Here is a 22,951-nt window from a genome sequence, read left to right on the forward strand (position 1 = left end):
GGATGCTGGGAAAGGGGCATAAGGGAGGAAGAAACCATGAGAATCATAAGAGTGTAACTGGCTGGGGAAACAGCAGGATTGGAAGCTGGACCAGTAGAGGCTAGCATCTGGACAGAAGAATGAAGGACAACTGCTGGGATAGAGCAGAAGAGGAACATGGGACGAGTAAAGGATTAGTATGGGATGGAAGGAGGATGGACAATGGGTGGGAGAAAGACCAAGGAGGAACATAGGACGAGTAAAGGATTAGTATGGGATGGAAGGAGGACGGATAACGGGTGGGAGAGAGACTGAAGAGGAGGATGGGATAAATGGATGAGTGGGACAGAAGATGGGAGAAGGAAGGAGAGGGGTGGAAATGGCTGAGATAGGAATTATGTGAAAATATGAGAAGGCTGCATGGAAAGAGTGAGGGGGGGGGGGAGGCTTAATCCTGAATCTTTAGGACATTATACAGAAATCATGTACTGGTGGTCACTAGAAATTCATAAGGCACTTTCAATATAAATGTTACAAGTTTACAACATATCTACTCACAGTGTTAATCTTAAATTCAGCGACATGTCCTGTTATCAGATCCACTATAGTCAGTCCTGGTACGTCCCGAGAGTGAATCCACACCCCACCAACCAGAAGCAGTTTCTGGCCAATTACATGCGAGCTGTGCGAGTACCTAGAGACAACAACAACATAGAAAGTATATTCACACAATCTGCCACAATCCAATACATTATGCCTTCTATCCACACATCTCCCAAGGTGAGGGACCTCTACCCATCATTCTCCCTTTTTAATTCTGCCCACATCTCCATTACCTTCACAGTGTTTGTTTTCCCCTTGTTAAAGTACAGGGCAGGCTATCTGGATTTCTTATAGATTCTAATGAGCGTGTACCTTCCAGAAAATCCCATCATTAATACCTCTGCACCCAGTACATTACATTTCTTTATTACAAGGACCATATAAGTGACATGAGGTGTCTTTTTACTAGATTAAACAATGAAAGTGGTGATTCTGCGCTGGAAATACCCCATACCTCCAGGTAGAAGCCTACGGGTGGCCCTCCCTGGCACACATTTCCACCACTGTATGAGTTTTTGCAAAAGCCGGAGTCTTGTGAATCCCTTAACGCCGTAGCAGAAAAGCCGCCAATGTGCCAGGCAGCTTATTATCTTCAGTGACGGTGGGTTCTCCTACCAACCCCTAAGCTGTCATTATACCATAGCATAAAATATACCTTCTATAAAAGGGCTCACATATGTATAACGTTCCACACATTTTATTCTTCTTACATTTATTATGCAGATGAGTGTAAGCTATTGTTCTCGGTCATCATTTAGCTTCCTTATTGTATGCGGTGTCTCTCGATTAAGTTGAATTTTAGGACAGTATTAGGAGACCCCTCCAGATACAGCAGTATTAGCAGTGTTCTATATGGGACGGTTTTTGGAAGGACAATTACCTGGGTGTAAGTGGGGGGGTGGTTGGCAGTGTTTCCCACATAAAATGGGATTCACAGGGTCGCATGACAGTAATTGAGCCGCTGGGGACCCCGGATTTTAGAACGCCCCCTGATATTACGGCTCCCCCTTTCCATCCACAGGAACTGTGAGTGTGACACCCCAGCGGTGCCTCGCCCGTCACCGGAACCTGCCGAAGACACGAATGTGTGTTAGGCTCAAACTACGATCTCAGCAAAAATAAAGAGTGATGGAAGCTAACAAATAAACGTCCGACATTTACTGGTCGTAACTTTACATTTTAGTCCGTTCTATCAGACAAGTAGAATTTTGAAGAGTAGATGATAGAGATGTATAGGAACATGTATGAGTTATTACACGATCATATACCACGTTAGGTGTGTAATGAAAATAGATTTCATATTCTATAACTGTATATATCGCCATTTTATTCCACCATATGCTAATGAGTGGGCGGTGTCTACCTCTAAAGAGTCACTTTCACTGAATAACAGTAATTTCTTTCCTCACTGAAACCAAATAAAACAGGAAATCATCCCGAGAACAGAAAATGCATACAAAAATGTTCAACTAAAAAAGGGAAAAAAAAGAAAATAAAAAAAATGAAGGATTTTTTATCTAAATAAAGACTTAGGGCTAGATTTACTAAGCTGCAGGTTTAAAAAAGTGGGGATGTTGCCTATAACAACCAATCAGATTCTAGCTATCATTTTGTAGAAGGTACTAAATAAATGAAAGCTAGAACCTGATTGGTTGCTTTAGGCAACATCCCCACTTTTTCAAACCCGCAGCTTAGTAAATTTAGCCCTTGATGGAATATGATGTAGAATTGTTGTTGTACCAGAGACAGAATGTCCCCTGGCAATTACTATTCTGTTTTCTGAACTCTTATTTACTTTCAGTTTATAGAAATAAGTCTCATAATTATAGTTATTAGTGTTTAGTACTTCAATAATATCAGATCATCCAGCCCTTTTACATTATCTTAAAAACCTTTGTTGTTTCCATACCTGAACCCATGACATATCCTCCGGCTGAAGGAACAGAGGGTCCTGTAGAGCTGAGGACCCTACGGAACGGCCACCAAATACAAATACATAGAATGTACCTGTAGCAGGAGAAACAGAATGTGCATTGTCTTACTAAATGATAAATAATAGACACACCATATTAACACTTCCTTCTTTAAGATCTAATAATTCTATTTCTTATAAAGAAGCATTTTCCACCACTATTTAACCACGTCACTTTTATATAAAACTTAAATCATTACTCTCCTGGGACCCTGCTCCTTCCACTATATAACTCTCAGTCTGTGTCTTCCTGCTGCCTCCATTCCCCTCCTCACATCATGTCACTGCCCCTGTCACATGCAGCCCTGTCCTCACTAACACATCACTAGTCTCCTGATATACTCTGTGCTGCTGGGGGACCCTGCTCCTTCTACTATATAACTCTCAGTCTGTGTCTTCCTGCTGCCTCCATTCCCCTCCTCACATCATGTCACTGCCCCTGTCACATGCAGCCCTGTCCTCACTAACACATCACTCATCTCCTGATATACTCTGTGCTGCTGGGGGACCCTGCTCCTTCTACTATAGAACTCTCAGTCTGTGGCTTCCTGCTGCCTCCATTCCTCTCCTCACATCATGTCACTGCCCCTGTCACATGCAGCCCTGTCCTTACTAACACATCACTAGTCTCCTGATATACTCTGTGATGCTGGCGGACCCTGCTCCTTCTACTATATAACTCTCAGTCTGTGGCTTCCTGCTGCCTCCATTCCTCTCCTCACATCATGTCACTGCCCCTGTCACATGCAGCCCTGTCCTCACTAACACATCACTAGTCTCCTGATATACTCTGTGCTGCTGGCGGACCCTGCTCCTTCTACTATATAACTCTCAGTCTGTGGCTTCCTGCTGCCTCCATTCCCCTCCTCACATCATGTCACTGCCCCTGTCACATGCAGCCCTGTCCTCACTAACACATCACTAGTCTCCTGATATACTCTGTGCTGCTGGGGGACCCTGCTCCTTCTACTATATAACTCTCAGTCTGTGGCTTCCTGCTGCCTCCATTCCCCTCCTCACATCATGTCACTGCCCCTGTCACATGCAGCCCTGTCCTCAATACCATAATCACAAAAGTATCAAAGAGCAGAATCTATGGTCTGAGAGGAGGTAACTGTCAATCACTTGCGGATTTCTGCCATTCAGCTGCTTTTGCTTTCTGCAAGTAACATGTTAGTAGTTGTAATCATTTATTATCAACAACATCATTAATTCAGTGTACACTGCGGATCTCACCATGACCTCGTACTCATGGCCATGGCACTGGAAGTGAAACTTTTGAATGGCTTGGTTTGCAACATGAACACTACCCACGGAGACCATGGCCTACGTCATGGCTATCATGCTACATCAAACGGTGCACCGAGCCGACATGTATACTGGACACAGACGACATTATGGAACAACATATTCTTTTATTAAGAGTTCCTTTTACTGGCTTCTCTGTGAATATAATATTGAAATATATGATTTAGCTGATGTCCCTCCATAAGACCCTGACACAAGTTTTGCTGGAACCAGCAATGAAGAACAATAAGCCAGCAATAGCGCCCCCTGTCCATGGTACTTAGAAGTGCGGTACAGAAGGATGCATCAGGCTGGACAGCCGAAGAGCGAGGCAGGAAGGAAAGATAGGGAACATTTGCTTATTAAATAACACTTTATTCAAGGTCTCTGGATAGGTTTTATTAACTGATCTGAAGATCCAGGAGCCTGGAAGGCTTTAGTCAATAATTCACAAAGTAATGCTGTGAAAGGTGATCACTATGTAGTGCCGGCGGACATGATGGCCCGCACATGTGCACTAATGTCAGGGATCGATAAAGCTTTGCTTGACATTATGGAGACCAAGGGAGTGAGTGAAAATTTTGAAATTTTGCCTAGGGCGCTGAGAACCCTAGTACCGGCCCTGGCAGTTACCATTTTCTTTCTACTGAGAGTTTATATTGTATTACTGAATAGTACTAAACTGAAGCTGTAGATATGAATACCAAATGCACTTTATGATGTGTGTTGAATATTGTTATATAATGGCCAGTCATATGTATATGTGAAAGTTTTATTGGTTTTAACTGCCGTGTGTTTACATGTCCCTGTTTAGTGTGAACTGTTTGCTAGAAAAATGTTAAGATGCAGAGGTACCTCTGACGTTAGTCTTTAGGATATCAAGAACTGTGTGTCATTATATGATAAGCTAAAGCTTAGTCTGTTGTTTAGTTTACCTGTGAGACAATATACGGTTTTAAATGTGCGCTCGTTATGCAAATTTACTACAAAAAACAAAACAAAACTAGACTGGGGAACCACTGTAGAAATAAACGTGTTGGTGGTTTCTAAAACTAGCTACAGAGTGGTGCGTGTTTTTTGTATTCGAGCCTGGGGTTGAGAGTAAGGGGGCGGAGGTTTCCTTGGTCTCCCTCTGGTGTCACTGAACAAGGGCATTACACCGCGAAGAGCTTACTGTCTGAAGACCATTGTGGAGGCAATGCCCAAAGAGAGTAAATAAACTAGTGGGCCAGGAACCAAAACACACCCATACACACCGTAATCCTACAGGAAAGGGGGTGTTAGAACTATTACTGAGGACATTACCACAGAGAGAAACCTCGGTCGTGGAGTGTCTCCAGCGCAGAAGCTCAGGGCACAAGTCTACCCGTTTTACTGTTACGCCCTGGGTCACATCATCATATCGGAGGATCTGAGCTCCACGAGCAGGACAGGAAGGAGAGAAACGACCACCCAAACCCAAGACAGCGCCACCTGTTAGTAGTGTGAGGGAGTGCAAGAGACGCCCATCTGAGGAAACACAATGACAACGATATGGCTTTAAACATAAATATCATTAAAAAGTTGAGAAAAAAAAAAAAAACACTTGCTGCTACCTCACCCTGTCCTATCCTCATTCTACCAGCACTCACTGCTACTTCACCATGTCCTATCCTCAGTCTGCCAGCACTCACTGCTACTTCACCCTGTCCTATCCTCAGTCTGCCAGCACTCACTGCTACTTCACCATGTCCTATCCTCAGTCTGCCAGCACTCACTGCTACTTCACCCTGTCCTATCCTCAGTCTACCAGCACTCACTGCTACATCATCCTGTCCTATCCTCAGTCTGCCAGCACTCACTGCTACTTCACCATGTCCTATCCTCAGTCTGCCAGCACTCACTGCTACTTCACCATGTCCTATCCTCAGTCTGCCAGCACTCACTGCTACTTCACCCTGTCCTATCCTCAGTCTGCCAGCACTCACTGCTACTTCATCCTGTCCTATCCTCAGTCTGCCAGCACTCACTGCTACTTCATCCTGTCCTATCCTCAGTCTACCAGCACTCACTGCTACTTCACCATGTCCTATCCTCAGTCTGCCAGCACTCACTGCTACTTCACCATGTCCTATCCTCAGTCTGCCAGCACTCACTGCTACTTCACCCTGTCCTATCCTCAGTCTGCCAGCACTCACTGCTACTTCACCCTGTCCTATCCTCAGTCTGCCAGCACTCACTGCTACATCACCCTGTACTATCCTCAGTCTGCCAGCACTCACTGCTACTTCATCCTGTCCTATCCGCAGTCTGCCAGCACTCACTGCTACTTCACCCTGTCCTATCCTCAGTCTGCCAGCACTCACTGCTACTTCATCCTGTCCTATCCTCAGTCTGCCAGCACTCACTGCTACTTCACCATGTCCTATCCTCAGTCTTCCAGCACTCACTGCTACTTCACCATGTCCTATCCTCAGTCTTCCAGCACTCACTGCTACTTCATCCTGTCCTATCCTCAGTCTGCCAGCACTCACTGCTACATCACCCTGTCCTATCCTCAGTCTTCCAGCACTCACTGCTACATCATCCTGTCCTATCCTCAGTCTGCCAGCACTCACTGCTACTTCACCATGTCCTATCCTCAGTCTACCAGCACTCACTGCTACTTCACCCTGTCCTATCCTCAGTCTGCCAGCACTCACTGCTACTTCACCCTGTCCTATCCTCAGTCTGCCAGCACTCACTGCTACTTCATCCTGTCCTATCCTCAGTCTGCCAGCACTCACTGCTACTTCACCCTGTCCTATCCTCAGTCTGCCAGCACTCACTGCTACTTCATCCTGTCCTATCCTCAGTCTGCCAGCACTCACTGCTACTTCACCATGTCCTATCCTCAGTCTGCCAGCACTCACTGCTACTTCACCATGTCCTATCCTCAGTCTGCCAGCACTCACTGCTACTTCACCATGTCCTATCCTCAGTCTGCCAGCACTCACTGCTACTTCATCCTGTCCTATCCTCAGTCTGTCAGCACTCACTGCTACTTCACCCTGTCCTATCCTCAGTCTTCCAGCACTCACTGCTACTTCACCATGTCCTATCCTCAGTCTTCCAGCACTCACTGCTACTTCATCCTGTCCTATCCTCAGTCTGCCAGCACTCACTGCTACATCACCCTGTCCTATCCTCAGTCTTCCAGCACTCACTGCTACATCATCCTGTCCTATCCTCAGTCTTCCAGCACTCACTGCTACATCATCCTGTCCTATCCTCAGTCTGCCAGCACTCACTGCTACTTCACCCTGTCCTATCCTCAGTCTTCCAGCACTCACTGCTACTTTACCATGTCCTATCCTCAGTCTTCCAGCACTCACTGCTACTTCACCATGTCCTATCCTCAGTCTGCCAGCACTCACTGCTACATTATCCTGTCCTATCCTCAGTCTGCCAACACTCACTGCTACTTCATCCTGTCCTATCCTCAGTCTTCCAGCACTCACTGCTACTTCATCATGTCCTATCCTCAGTCTGCCAGCACTCACTGCTACATCACCCTGTCCTATCCTCAGTCTTCCAGCACTCACTGCTACATCATCCTGTCCTATCCTCAGTCTTCCAGCACTCACTGCTACATCATCCTGTCCTATCCTCAGTCTTCCAGCACTCACTGCTACATCATCCTGTCCTATCCTCAGTCTGCCAGCACTCACTGCTACTTCACCATGTCCTATCCTCAGTCTGCCAGCACTCACTGCTACTTCACCCTGTCCTATCCTCAGTCTTCCAGCACTCACTGCTACTTCACCATGTCCTATCCTCAGTCTTCCAGCACTCACTGCTACATCATCCTGTCCTATCCTCAGTCTGCCAGCACTCACTGCTACTTCACCATGTCCTATCCTCAGTCTTCCAGCACTCACTGCTACATCATCCTGTCCTATCCTCAGTCTGCCAGCACTCACTGCTACTTCACCCTGTCCTATCCTCAGTCTGCCAGCACTCACTGCTACCTCACCCTGTCCTATCCTCAGTCTTCCAGCACTCACTGCTACTTAACCCTGTCCTATCCTCAGTCTGTCAGCACTCACTGCTACTTCACCCTGTCCTATCCTCAGTCTGTCAGCACTCACTGCTACTTCACCCTGTCCTATCCTCAGTCTTCCAGCACTCACTGCTACTTCACCATGTCCTATCCTCAGTCTTCCAGCACTCACTGCTACTTCATCCTGTCCTATCCTCAGTCTGCCAGCACTCACTGCTACATCATCCTGTCCTATCCTCAGTCTTCCAGCACTCACTGCTACTTAACCCTGTCCTATCCTCAGTCTTCCAGCACTCACTGCTACATCATCCTGTCCTATCCTCAGTCTGCCAGCACTCACTGCTACTTCACCCTGTCCTATCCTCAGTCTTCCAGCACTCACTGCTACATCATCCTGTCCTATCCTCAGTCTAAAGGGGGAGATGCTCTGCACAGGGATTAGAAGAAAACATCCACATGCAATGTATGTCAAGATATAAATCTATAGCGTGTAGCTTGTGGGGGTGCTGGTCCTGTTATATTTGGACAGAACGAATAATGAACAGAGGTTCATGTTAGAAGGACAAATTAGCAATCCTTATGTTAATTAAAATATAACAAGTTATATTTTAATTAACATAAGGAGTGCTAATTTGTCCTTCTAACATGAACCTCTGTTCATTATTCGTTCTGTCCTATCCTCAGTCTACCAGCACTCACTGCTACTTCACCCTGTCCTATCCTCAGTCTGCCAGCACTCACTGCTACATCATCCTGTCCTATCCTCAGTCTTCCAGCACTCACTGCTACTTCACCCTGTCCTATCCTCAGTCTGCCAGCACTCACTGCTACATCATCCTGTCCTATCCTCAGTCTGCCAGCACTCACTGCTACATCATCCTGTCCTATCCTCAGTCTGCCAGCACTCACTGCTACTTCACCCTGTCCTATCCTCAGTCTGCCAGCACTCACTGCTACTTCACCCTGTCCTATCCTCAGTCTGCCAGCACTCACTGCTACATCATCCTGTCCTATCCTCAGTCTGCCAGCACTCACTGCTACTTCACCATGTCCTATCCTCAGTCTTCCAGCACTCACTGCTACTTCACCATGTCCTATCCTCAGTCTGCCAGCACTCACTGCTACATCATCCTGTCCTATCCTCAGTCTGCCAACACTCACTGCTACTTCATCCTGTCCTATCCTCAGTCTTCCAGCACTCACTGCTACATCATCCTGTCCTATCCTCAGTCTGCCAGCACTCACTGCTACATCATCCTGTCCTATCCCCAGTCTGCCAGCACTCACTGCTACTTCACCATGTCCTATCCTCAGTCTGCCAGCACTCACTGCTACTTCATCATCATCATCATCATTTATTTATATAGCGCCACTAATTCCGCAGCGCTGTACAGAGAACTCATTCACATCAGTCCCTGCCCCATTGGGGCTCACAGTCTAGCTACTTCACCATGTCCTATCCTCAGTCTGCCAGCACTCACTGCTACATCACCATGTCCTATCCTCAGTCTGCCAGCACTCACTGCTACTTCACCCTGTCCTATCCTCAGTCTGTCAGCACCTGCTCCTCCTCGCTGTTTGGAGTGGCTGCCTGTGTGGGGTATCTTGGTGCCTGGAATGCCTTGGCTTTGGGCATACGAATAAATGTAAAATACCAGAGGAAGATATATATAAAAAAGTCTATACAAATATTATTAAGAGGTAACATATAATCATGGTCTACTTAGATATAGCTGTCCGTGACAGCAGTGATGCACACACAGCAATATAATGTATAGCATGCCAACTGTTATACAAAAATGGAGCATACGATATATAATATTCCCTCTTTAATCTGCTTGTTAAATGAAAAAACCCAGATCATGAAGTCTGGAGATTTTACAGCAGGATATGGAAAATAGTTGTACAGACTAATTACCCCATTCGGCTGTGGTCCTCTCTCTGTTCCAGTTATCTCCCTCACGTAGTAATAGATGGATGTTGTTTAATCTCTGGTGCTTCCCTTCTCCTTCACCAAATCCACCAGTGGTTATAATGGCTTGAGATGAACCCGAGCAGGAACGATGACCAAATCGACGCAGACCACGGACAGTCACTGGCAAAGGGCTCACAGGAAGAGAGCCACAAGATGCCGGAGTGGGGTACACAGCCAAATCTAGGAAAACAGCAGTAATAGGGAACCTAAAAAATACTGGGATATGAGAGACACACATATACAGCTAGTGTCAGGACAGAGGAGATCACACACACAGCTAGTGTCAGGACAGAGGAGATCACACATGTACAGCTAGTGTCAGGACAGAGAAGATCACACATGTACAGCTAGTGTCAGGACAGAGAAGATCACACACAGGCACGGCTAGTGTCAGGACAGAGATCACACACACAGCTTGTGTCAGGACAGAGGAGATCACACACACACGTAGAGCTTGTGTCAGGACAGAGGAGATCTCTCACACACACACACACACACGTAGAGCTAGTGTCAGGACAGAGGAGATCACACACACACATAGAGCTAGTGTCAGGACAGAACACACACACATGAAGAGCTAGTGTCAGGACAGAGGAGATCACACACATGAAGAGCTAGTGTCAGGACAGAGGAGATCACACACATGAAGAGCTAGTGTCAGGACAGAGGAGATCACACACACACATAGAGCTAGTGTCAGGACAGAGGAGATCACACACACACATAGAGCTAGTGTCAGGACAGAGGAGATCACACACACACATAGAGCTAGTGTCAGGACAGAGGAGATCTCACACACACACATAGAGCTAGTGTCAGGACAGAGGAGATCTCACACACACACACAGAGCTAGTGTCAGGACAGAGGAGATCACACACACACATAGAGCTAGTGTCAGGACAGAGGAGATCACACACATGAAGAGCTAGTGTCAGGACAGAGGAGATCACACACATGAAGAGCTAGTGTCAGGACAGAGATCACACACACAGCTTGTGTCAGGACAGAGGAGATCACACACACACATAGAGCTAGTGTCAGGACAGAGGAGATCACACACACACATATAGCTAGTGTCAGGACAGAGGAGATCACACACACACATAGAGCTAGTGTCAGGACAGAGGAGATCACACACATGAAGAGCTAGTGTCAGGACAGAGGAGATCACACACATGAAGAGCTAGTGTCAGGACAGAGGAAATCACACACATGAAGAGCTAGTGTCAGGACAGAGATCACACACACAGCTTGTGTCAGGACAGAGGAGATCACACACACACACACACACACGTAGAGCTAGTGTCAGGACAGAGGAAATCTCACACACACACACACGTAGAGCTAGTGTCAGGACAGAGGAGATCTCACACACACACACGTAGAGCTAGTGTCAGGACAGAGGAGATCTCTCACACACACACACACACACACACGTAGAGCTAGTGTCAAGATAGAGGAGATCACACACACACACGTAGAGCTAGTGTCAGGACAGAGGAGATCACACAAACAAGTAGTGACAGAACAGTGGGGATCATACATAAGGCTAGTGAGCTCACATTTGGGTATAGCTAGTAATAAGACAGTGGTGACCACAAATACATATACACCTGAATGAATTGTGTATCTTGTAACTGTCAAATAACCCCATGACTGTCCACACATTGCTTATGTGCTAACTCCCCCCCACATACACCTTTCTGCTCTGTGCCCCAATTGCATAACAGTAAGATTATACAACTGAGAAAAGGTTCTAAAAAGTAAAAATGAAACTGCAGAGTATCTGTGTAACATGAGTGTCAGGGCTATGGGGCTGATGATAAAGCAATACCACTAGTAGAATTAACCTGTATCCTAATAAGTATTTCTACTACATTGTAATGTACAGAAACATGTCAGGTCTTTTTCAAACATGTCCTTCCCTTTATGTTTACGGCAGGTGGAAACATTACCACGTTGAGAGTTCCCTGCTAATAGCTCATGCAGAGACGGACAGACATCCGTTTTTTCTCTGCAACATATGCACTCTGTACTACACATGCGCACCACAAGAGTACGCTCGTGTCAGTATCAAGTTTTGCAGCAACCTCAGCTTAGAGACGTGGAGCGGGGGAAGGAAGGGGCGGCAAGCATCGGCCAACACAGTAAGCGCGTGTTCACGTAACTGCAAGTCACAAGGCGGATATCTCTTGCAGGTGCAGGAAGGTTGGTGCAGCGAGATGCGATGATGTATTATCAGCAGAACTTCTGATTGACTGTGGATAGACACCTCCAGCTGATAGCACTTAAGTCATCTGCATCATAAGTACATTATTTGAAGTCTCGGGCGACTATTCACATTACCTAATTGACATTTTCATTTAAAATATTGCAGGAAAATTGGAAACAGATTTATTTAACGTAAGCAATGTAATGTAATTCTATTTTTATACAATTGAATTTGCATTTAATCACATTTTATATTGAAACCATGACTCATATTTATTGACAAGTTAACCCGTGCATGATACTCATGCATTCTAGTCAAATCAAGCTACTTAAGGTGTTAAAAAGGTTCTTGTCATGCATTTGGGGCTAGCCCAGGCCTCCTCAGGGGAAGAGCGTTACTTCCCGACATAAGCGCCCTTTTTTAACATGGTGTTGTCCACAAGTCACCACCTCATCATTCTTCTCCATCACCTCATCCTTCATCTTTATCGCCACATCTATCCAGATGTTTATCCAGACACAGGGATCTCTCTCAGCGGTCCTGAGTATCACTCTCCTCTCACTCTGTCACCCCCGGCAACCACCAACCACTCCCCACCGTCACCCCCAGCAACCACCAACCACTCCCAACTGTCACCCCCGGCAACCACCAACCACTCCCCACCTTCACCCCCGGCAACCACCAACCACTCCCCACTGTCACTTCTCCTTCAAGAAATATATATATATTTTTTTTTAAATCTTTATAAACACTTTTAACAATTAACAAATTAAATTAACAAATTAAAAACATCTTAGTATACTAAATTTCAGCCCTTTCTAAAAAAAAATTTCCACACACACTAAGAATTTAGTAGGTCAGTGTATAACTCCGCCCAGCAGGTGGCGCTGCAGCTTGGTTTTATTTTTTCCACACACACACACACACACACACACACACACACACACACACACACACAGACAGACTAACACATGCCACTAGACATTTATATTATAGATAACAAGGAAACAATACTCTCTTGTGTATGCGACACTACGTTATATTGTGTATCATCATGATATTGTGACTTTAAAATTTACTATTAACAATGTCACATGTCTACACTATCTGTATGCTTTACTCCCGGGGCAAGTCTGGCACAAATGCTGCTATCTTACAGCTTGAGGCATCTTAAATGCACTTTTTCTTGTGTGCGCCTTGCCCTGCGCACGTTCGGGACACAAATGTGCCCAACTCTTCAGGAGCCATCACTAACTGCACAGACACCTCGTACCTGCCAGACCGGAGACGGGGCGCAATGCTGGAGCATCTGCCAGGATCCCGTTGGAAGCCACAAGAATGAAATAATGAGAACACTTCAGATGAAACTCCTGCAAATAGAGGGAAAGAACAGAAATTAAAAACATAAAGCCACATTAGAAGGACGATAGCGGGGGATAAGAGTCGCCCCTTAATAGAAGAATAATAGCGGGGAGAAGACGCCCCATAGGACAAAAGGATGATAGTGGGGTTAAGAGTCACTGTGACAGGATGGACCGCCTATGCCACCCTGTCTGTTATTGCTGGGAACCGTCTGGGCTTGCGTTGTCACCGTTCCCTTTTGTTACCCCAAATGCGCCCTCTTGCCGCAGTAGGAGGGACTTACAATGCTGCCACCACTGAGCTCCTTCTATGGCACTCAGAACCACGTTCCTTCTGGGTAACTGACACTGCTGGTGTACCCGGGCTGGTACTCCTGACCTCTCACTGTAGATCAGGGTTGCTGTGGATGGATCCCCCCTGGCCTATCACACTAACCAGGGCTGCATGGGTAGCAGGCAGAGCGGTGGTACTGGAAACACTTGGGTAGCGGTGGTACTGGAAACGCTTGGGTCCAAACCTCAGACAGCCGGAGAACTAATTAGATTTAGGGTCTAATCTGCAGGTCACAGGATTACAGCAATATTGAAGATGTTTTCAAGCAGGTCTTGAAGAAAGATGTTTATTTGCTCTCATTGGTTAAAAGGTCCCAGTGATTAGGTCAGTTGAAATCAGAAGAATACATTGCATGCTCAAACAGCTCCCCTTTTATACCGGTCTGACATAACCCCTAGCAGAGGTAAGCCAGCCCCTTGGACCTAGCTGGCTCCAACCCATCTAGAGTTTTCTCTCAGATCTCAGGATGTAATCTAGTTTTGCATCTAACACAATTTAACTTTCACTTCTAACAGGATCTGCATTCAGGTAACGCCCCCCCTGTTGTGCAGTCAAGTGTTGGTCACTCACATTGAATAGACTTAATTAGCCTTAATGAGGACATCCTCTAGACTACACAACAGACTAACAAATGCTTATCAGAAATCAAACATATACCTTAGACATGAATGCATTTCCTTGCACCAAGATATGCAAAAGGATTTCAAAACAAAGACTTATTGTATCAGGTATACATCAGAAATAAGGTATTTGTTTTTGAAGGGTTAAAACAGAAAAACCAAATTTTCTACCCTGGTCTCAGAAATAACGATTTCCTATCTCACAATATACACACCATCAAAAATAAGTGCACGTGCAATTATATAAATAAGCGCCCTGCGCTATGTCCTTTAAATAAATTTATACCAAAAGTTGTTCATCAGTGATCCAGTCACAGTCGCTCCCTAAGAGAAGGATGATAGTGTGGATAAGAGTCACCCCATAATAGGAGGACGATAGTGGGGATAAGTGGTGAGGATACGAGTTGGCCATGCAACATGCTGTATAGCAGCTTCTGTAAGATGGTTATAAAACACTATCATAAAATTACTTTGGAAATACATTAATAACCAAAAAATTAAAGGAAAAGACGTGTAGAGAAAGTGAACTTTGTGGACTCTTAACCTCTATAAACCACTTTAAATAAACCAAAAGTGTGAGTTGTTAGATACAATCTCTAGCAGGTAACGTATGTTAATAAGACCAATCACTGGGAGTGGGACTGTATGTGGCCTCTACCGATGGCAGATGCATCGTAATCTGCAGTACGAACAGCTAATCGCGTTGGGAATTTTAGAATTGTCGGACGCTGAGAAGGAAAAAATTTATTAGAAAAAAGTCCAAAAGACTAAATGTAAAAATTGTTAAATAATGTAGAATTATTGCTAAATTTGTGTGTTTAAATAACAGCAGCATGAACAGAATATTTATAAAGCAGAATTCAGAGGAAGAGGTAGCATGGAATAAAGAAATGTCCTCACCCGTCCCACGACCCTCACTGTTACCCAAAACTGGACAAAGCAGCGATTCATTGCTTTAAACTCTACTAATCTTTTATTCTATATTAAGTTTAGGAGATATTTGGGATATATTCAGGATATTTAAAGGAGCCAGGGAATATATACAGATGCCAGGACTTGTGATAAAGTATGCAATTCATGTTCGCACATAAATGACACCTACGACAGCCTCCGTTTTGAAGGATGGAACAGGGAGGGTAAGAGGAGTACTAATGTAGCCAATGTACGTAAGGGTGTGCCAAGGAAGAACGCACGCAGCAGCGTCTGATTCAAGCTTTGGGCATCTTAAAAGGTACGTGTTTTTCTCTCCTATTACTTGCACCAGCTACAGGTCGGGTGTAAGTGACCATTACAAGTGATGACGGCTGTGTATCCATGCTGGAACATGCATTTGCACTTATGAGCAAAACATTTTAAATACAATACGCATTGGGAACACCCCAATAAATGCAAAAGAAAAAAATACATGAAAAAATAAAAAAACAAAATAGTTTGTCCCCCCCCACTAATGTCTATTCCTTAATGATTATATTAACAGGTGACAATGTCACATGCAGCCCTGTCCTCATTAACACATCACTCATCTCCCAATACACTCTGTGCTGCTGAGGACCCTGCTCCTTCCAGTATATAACTCTGCTTTCATCCATTGCTCTCCACACATCATGACACTGCCTCTGCCCTCAACTAATGCAGTCAAAGAAGTGGACAGGTCACTGCCACCCACAAGGTCAGCACACTCCCCCGAAAAACAATGTCTCCCTAAGCATTCTGATCATTTGCAGGTTGCTATAACACTTCTTAATAATTAACTTGGACAAGCAGGAATAAAACAAAAATGATACTGTAAACCTAGTGAAATCCACTATAACCATTTACCTCAAACTCATCAAATGGCTCCAATCCTTCAACGCGCAATTTTTCTGACTCAGGGACACAAGACTTGGAGAATTCATTCATATCCAAAACCCGACACTGCTCCCAGCCCTGTAGTGATGAGATATAGGCCTCAATCATTACAAAGAACAGGAAATCTTACTCCTACCTGGCTAAAACCTTATATGCACCTATACAGTACTTTGAATGTTAAATATTTTCAGCAGCAAAGGGGGAAAAATAAATCTATTTTACTTCCGCACCAGCAGCTTCTCTTATATCAATTTCCAGAGACTCTCTCACTAGCGGACATGTTCTCTCCAGGAAACCCACCTGTTAAGGTCTCGCCTATCTAGCGTACAATATGAAACTGTAAGCAAGACCTCAGCCGGCGGCCGCGGCCAACTGGCCGCAGCTATCGGACCTCAGCCATCAACTACAAAAATATTTAAGCAGCTATAACAAGAAATAAAAGAAATAGATTAACTAAAAACCAACACTGAAGGAGCAAATCGGTAGTACGGTTGTTGTCTGAAGAATGACTACAAGAGAAGAGAGATATACATGGAACACAGTGCACACCTTCTGTAGAAACCGTTGCTCCTGGTCCTGAAGCTGGGGGTACGCAATCACAGAGCACAGTGCAGAATTTAGAGACACAAAATGGTTTATCATAACCTGACCAAAGGGATCATCCGGAGAGAATTGCTCATACAGCGCAAAGCGAGATCTGGGAAACCGCTGTGCAGCCCAGCCAATCACATCTGTCGATCTACAGGAAAAGAGGCAAAACAAGTCTCATGTAAGAAACGTAACCTCCAGCCATTCGGCAGATAAGCGTTGTATAGCGAGACTTATCGGTCACATCAGGATAACCAACAGATAGCAGCATCTTAATATTAACAGAAAATGATAGGTCGAACCTACAATCACAGCTATACTACTGTGTCACTAGTCTGTCACATGAACTAGAGCATCTTCTCACTGCACCACAGACACATAGCTACAATCACAACTATAGTACGGTGTCACTAATCTGTCACATGAACTAGAGCATCTTCTCACTGCACCACAGACACATAGCTACAATCACAACTATAGTACTGTGTCACTAGTCTGTCACATGAACTAGAGCATCTTCTCACTGCACCACAGACACATAGCTACAATCACAACTATAGTACTGTGTCACTAGTCTGTCACATGAACTAGAGCATCTTCTCACTGCACCACAGACACATAGCTACAATCACAGCTATACTACTGTGTCACTAGTCTGTCACATGAACTAGAGCATCTTCTCACTGCACCACAGACACATAGCTACAATCACAACTATAGTACTGTGTCACTAGTCTGTCACATGAACTAGAGCATCTTCTCACTGCACCACAGACACATAGCTACAATCACAACTATAGTACGGTGTCACTAGTCTGTCACATGAACTAGCGCATCTTCTCACTGCACCACAGACACATAGCTACAATCATGGCTATAGTACGGTGTCACTAATCTGTCACATGAACTAGAGCATCTTCTCACTGCACCACAGACACATAGCTACAATCATGGCTATAGTACGGTGTCACTAATCTGTCACATGAACTAGAGCATCTTCTCACTGCACCACAGACACATAGCTACAATCACAACTATAGTACTGTGTCACTAGTCTGTCACATGAACTAGAGCATCTTCTCACTGCACCACAGACACATAGCTACAATCACAACTATAGTACTGTGTCACTAGTCTGTCACATGAACTAGAGCATCTTCTCACTGCACCACAGACACATAGCTACAATCACAACTATAGTACTGTGTCACTAGTCTGTCACATGAACTAGAGCATCTTCTCACTGCACCACAGACACATAGCTACAATCACAACTATAGTACGGTGTCACTAGTCTGTCACATGAACTAGAGCATCTTCTCACTGCACCACAGACACATAGCTACAATCACAACTATAGTACTGTGTCACTAGTCTGTCACATGAACTAGAGCATCTTCTCACTGCACCACAGACACATAGCTACAATCATGGCTTAGTACGGTGTCACTAGTCTGTCACATGAACTAGAGCATCTTCTCACTGCACCCCAGACACATAGCTACAATCATGGCTTAGTACGGTGTCACTAATCTGTCACATGAACTAGAGCATCTTCTCACTGCACCACAGACACATAGCTACAATCACAACTATAGTACGGTGTCACTAGTCTGTCACATGAACTAGAGCATCTTCTCACTGCACCACAGACACATAGCTACAATCACAACTATAGTACTGTGTCACTAGTCTGTCACATGAACTAGAGCATCTTCTCACTGCACCACAGACACATAGCTACAATCATGGCTTAGTACGGTGTCACTAGTCTGTCACATGAACTAGAGCATCTTGTCACTGCACCCCAGACACATAGCTACAATCACAACTATAGTACGGTGTCACTAGTCTGTCACATGAACTAGAGCATCTTCTCACTGCACCCCAGACACATAGCTACAATCACAACTATAGTACGGTGTCACTAATCTGTCACATGAACTAGAGCATCTTCTCACTGCACCACAGACACATAGCTACAATCACAACTATAGTACGGTGTCACTAGTCTGTCACATGAACTAGAGCATCTTCTCACTGCACCCCAGACACATAGCTACAATCACAACTATAGTACGGTGTCACTAATCTGTCACATGAACTAGAGCATCTTCTCACTGCACCACAGACACATAGCTACAATCACAACTATACTACTGTGTCACTAGTCTGTCACATGAACTAGAGCATCTTCTCACTGCACCCCAGACACATAGCTACAATCACAACTATAGTACTGTGTCACTAGTCTGTCACATGAACTAGAGCATCTTCTCACTGCACCCCAGACACATAGCTACAATCACAACTATAGTACTGTGTCACTAGTCTATCACATGAACTAGAGCATCTTCTCACTGCACCACAGACACATAGCTACAATCACAACTATAGTACTGTGTCACTAGTCTGTCACATGAACTAGCGCATCTTCTCACTGCACCACAGACACAAGGCTACAATCACGGCTATAGTACTGTGTCACTAGTCTATCACATGAACTAGAGCATCTTCTCACTGCACCACAGACACATAGCTACAATCACTGCTATAGTACTGTGTCACTAGTCTGTCACATGAACTAGAGCATCTTCTCACTGCACCACAGACACATAGCTACAATCACAACTATAGTACTGTGTCACTAGTCTGTCACATGAACTAGAGCATCTTCTCACTGCACCACAGACACATAGCTACAATCACAACTATAGTACTGTGTCACTAGTCTGTCACATGAACTAGAGCATCTTCTCACTGCACCACAGACACATAGCTACAATCACAACTATAGTACTGTGTCACTAGTCTGTCACATGAACTAGAGCATCTTCTCACTGCACCACAGACACATAGCTACAATCACAACTATAGTACTGTGTCACTAGTCTGTCACATGAACTAGAGCATCTTCTCACTGCACCACAGACACATAGCTACAATCACAACTATAGTACTGTGTCACTAGTCTGTCACATGAACTAGAGCATCTTCTCACTGCACCACAGACACATAGCTACAATCACAACTATAGTACGGTGTCACTAGTCTGTCACATTAACTAGAGCATCTTCTCACTGCACCACAGACACATAGCTACAATCATGGCTTAGTACGGTGTCACTAGTCTGTCACATGAACTAGAGCATCTTCTCACTGCACCACAGACACATAGCTACAATCACAACTATAGTACGGTGTCACTAATCTGTCACATGAACTAGAGCATCTTCTCACTGCACCCCAGACACATAGCTACAATCACAGCTATACTACTGTGTCACTAGTCTGTCACATGAACTAGTGCATCTTCTCACTGCACCACAGACACATAGCTACAATCACAACTATAGTACGGTGTCACTAATCTGTCACATGAACTAGAGCATCTTCTCACTGCACCACAGACACATAGCTACAATCACAACTATACTACTGTGTCACTAGTCTGTCACATGAACTAGAGCATCTTCTCACTGCACCCCAGACACATAGCTACAATCACAACTATAGTACTGTGTCACTAGTCTGTCACATGAACTAGAGCATCTTCTCACTGCACCCCAGACACATAGCTACAATCACAACTATAGTACTGTGTCACTAGTCTATCACATGAACTAGAGCATCTTCTCACTGCACCACAGACACATAGCTACAATCATGGCTATAGTACTGTGTCACTAATCTGTCACATGAACTAGTGCATCTTCTCACTGCACCACAGACACATAGCTACAATCACAGCTATACTACTGTGTCGCTAGTCTGTCACATGAACTAGAGCATCTTCTCACTGCACCCCAGACACATAGCTACAATCACAACTATAGTACGGTGTCACTAGTCTGTCACATGAACTAGAGCATCTTCTCACTGCACCACAGACACATAGCTACAATCACAACTATAGTACTGTGTCACTAGTCTGTCACATGAACTAGCGCATCTTCTCACTGCACCACAGACACATAGCTACAATCACACTATGTAACAGAGCTTATCTGTATTTCAAGCGCAATCCTCATCTCCACTTCATCCTTCTGATGAAGTCTTTTTAAGATGAAACGCGTCGAGGCAAGAGTGTAGACAGGTACCCTCTTTTTGGCATCTGTTTCCAGTCCACTACCATTCGAATCCTATGACTTTTGAACCCACTGAGGTGGGGATGAGGATTGCACTTGGAATACAGATACGCTCTGTTACATAATTCTATTGTGAGTGTGTATTTTATTTTGTTAATACATTTTATTCTATTTTGAACATACTACACTATATGGGACCTTCTAATAAATTTTTTGTTTGCCTGTCCTTATCCTGTTGATGGAGTGAATTGAATTAGGGAGAACTCCAACCATATAAAGCAACTTCCCAGATAAGCGCTTTTTACCATATTTCTGGTACACATAATTCCAGGTGGCTGGGTCTATATTGCTTACACTTGTTTGACGTTATTGCACTATTTGGTTCTCTCTTCTTTTCATATGCGTATACAAGACTGGAGACTGGACAAGACTGGAGTGGATCTATATGATAACAATGATGTGACCCCGGCTTCTTGTATGGATGAGCACGTTTTCAAGTTCACATTTGGTACACATATGCACACAGCCTGGTTTTTGGAAATATACTCCCTAAAATACTACACCATAGGCGCCTTTCCCCTCTGTTTTGTTTTGTAGATTTTATTATCTGTCTGACCACCAACTTTGAAGGGCGACTGACACTTTGTATGAAGGAGGTGCCCGGCTGTGAACAAACATTGGACTATTATTTACACAACCTCGAACTGAGTGCCAAATTTATTGTTATTGGATATTGATATATTTATATATTCATAAATTTATGTGTGGCGCCGGCGACCCGGGCGGGCCGCACAGTGCGCTCTGGATGCCTCTCCTGCAGGCAGAGAACTACATATCACAGCATGCAGTTTGGAGGAGTAGTTTGTGAAGAAGCAGTGACAAACGGTAGTTGGAATTCTGAGGAGGACTCAGAGACACAGACGTCCTGGGAGAGGGAAGGAGAAGGAAGGAGAGGTGAGTGTATGCTGGCCGAACAGGTCCGCAGGGGTAGCAGAGTGGAGGATCGAACCAAGCAGGGCAAGAAGAGACCCACTGTATGTCAGCCAAAGCGGAGTCCTTGGGAAATCTAAGGAGTCTGGAGGACAGTGGAGGAGAGCTGGGAAGAGAGAGATAAAGCGTAACTGGACGTCAGCGCAGAGAGGACCTATTTTGGGATCCAGAGGCTGGGAGCAATACTGCTAAGTAACCCATGTTCATTTCACTTTTGATGTGACTGGAGTGAGCAAACCTTTATTAGTAAGGTAGGGAACGGTTGGGAGACCTGAAGAATATTGTGTTCTGCCTTTTTGCTGGACTGAGATATAACAACAAGTTAGTTATATTGGCGAGGAGCTGTATAAATTGTTTTTCTACTATCTACTGTATGTGAAAGGCCCATGAATCTGCATGGTGAGGAACCTGTGTTATCAAAGTGACTACATGATCGTGTATAAGGGAGAGAGGATGTAACAAAAGTGTAAAGTATAGGCCACCTTTATAGCGGAGTAACGACGGTCTACAGGAACCAAGTGCTGCCTGAGGAAAGCAATATAACCAGGAGCCAAAGGGGACCGGCACAGTGCTTTGTTCTAACCGGTGGCTAAACTGATCAAATTAAGAAACAGAAGGAGAGAGTTGTGTTGACAGAACCTTGTAGAAAAAACTGCATAATTACCTGTATTTGCCTGATCTCCAAATGTATTTCCGTGTTATGTGTTTATAAAGTTAAAGTAGCTGTGATAGAACTGTGTGTAGTTCTGGTGTTAGTTATCCTTGCTAGATATATGTTGTGGAACAGTGTTAGAAGGTAAAGAGGTATCTCTTAGTTACTGTAAACCTGAGAGGCATATATTTGAATCGATACTAGTGTTGTTGATACGTTATTATGTGACCGTTTTGTTCCAAGTCAAAGAAATGTATTTTTGATACAAAAAACTTACAAAATTCCATTAGAAGCCCCATGTCCATTAATAAATGTGCCAGTTAGCTTCTAAGGACCAACCTATTGTGATAATATTTCCTTTGTAAGTGCCTGTAGTCCAGTGTAGGTGGACGGAGGGTTCCTTGGTCTCTCTCTGGTGTT

General features: G+C 44.5%; 1 protein-coding gene across 1 annotated transcript in view; it reads right to left on the bottom strand.

The window, feature by feature from the left end:
- LCMT2 (leucine carboxyl methyltransferase 2) overlaps positions 1–22,951 on the bottom strand; it is a 51,705-nt gene that overhangs the window by 2,035 nt on the left and 26,719 nt on the right. The window contains exons 7-14 of the mRNA XM_075198486.1: positions 16,763–16,952; positions 16,184–16,291; positions 13,324–13,420; positions 9,781–10,017; positions 5,147–5,350; positions 2,492–2,589; positions 1,463–1,650; positions 538–673 (exon numbers count right to left, since the gene is read on the bottom strand). Of these exons, the coding sequence (XP_075054587.1) occupies positions 538–673; positions 1,463–1,650; positions 2,492–2,589; positions 5,147–5,350; positions 9,781–10,017; positions 13,324–13,420; positions 16,184–16,291; positions 16,763–16,952 (1,258 nt within the window). The remainder of the gene's footprint in view (positions 1–537; positions 674–1,462; positions 1,651–2,491; positions 2,590–5,146; positions 5,351–9,780; positions 10,018–13,323; positions 13,421–16,183; positions 16,292–16,762; positions 16,953–22,951) is intronic.

Source organism: Mixophyes fleayi, chromosome 2 (assembly GCF_038048845.1).
Source record: "Mixophyes fleayi isolate aMixFle1 chromosome 2, aMixFle1.hap1, whole genome shotgun sequence".
NCBI classification, from domain to species: domain Eukaryota; kingdom Metazoa; phylum Chordata; class Amphibia; order Anura; family Limnodynastidae; genus Mixophyes; species Mixophyes fleayi.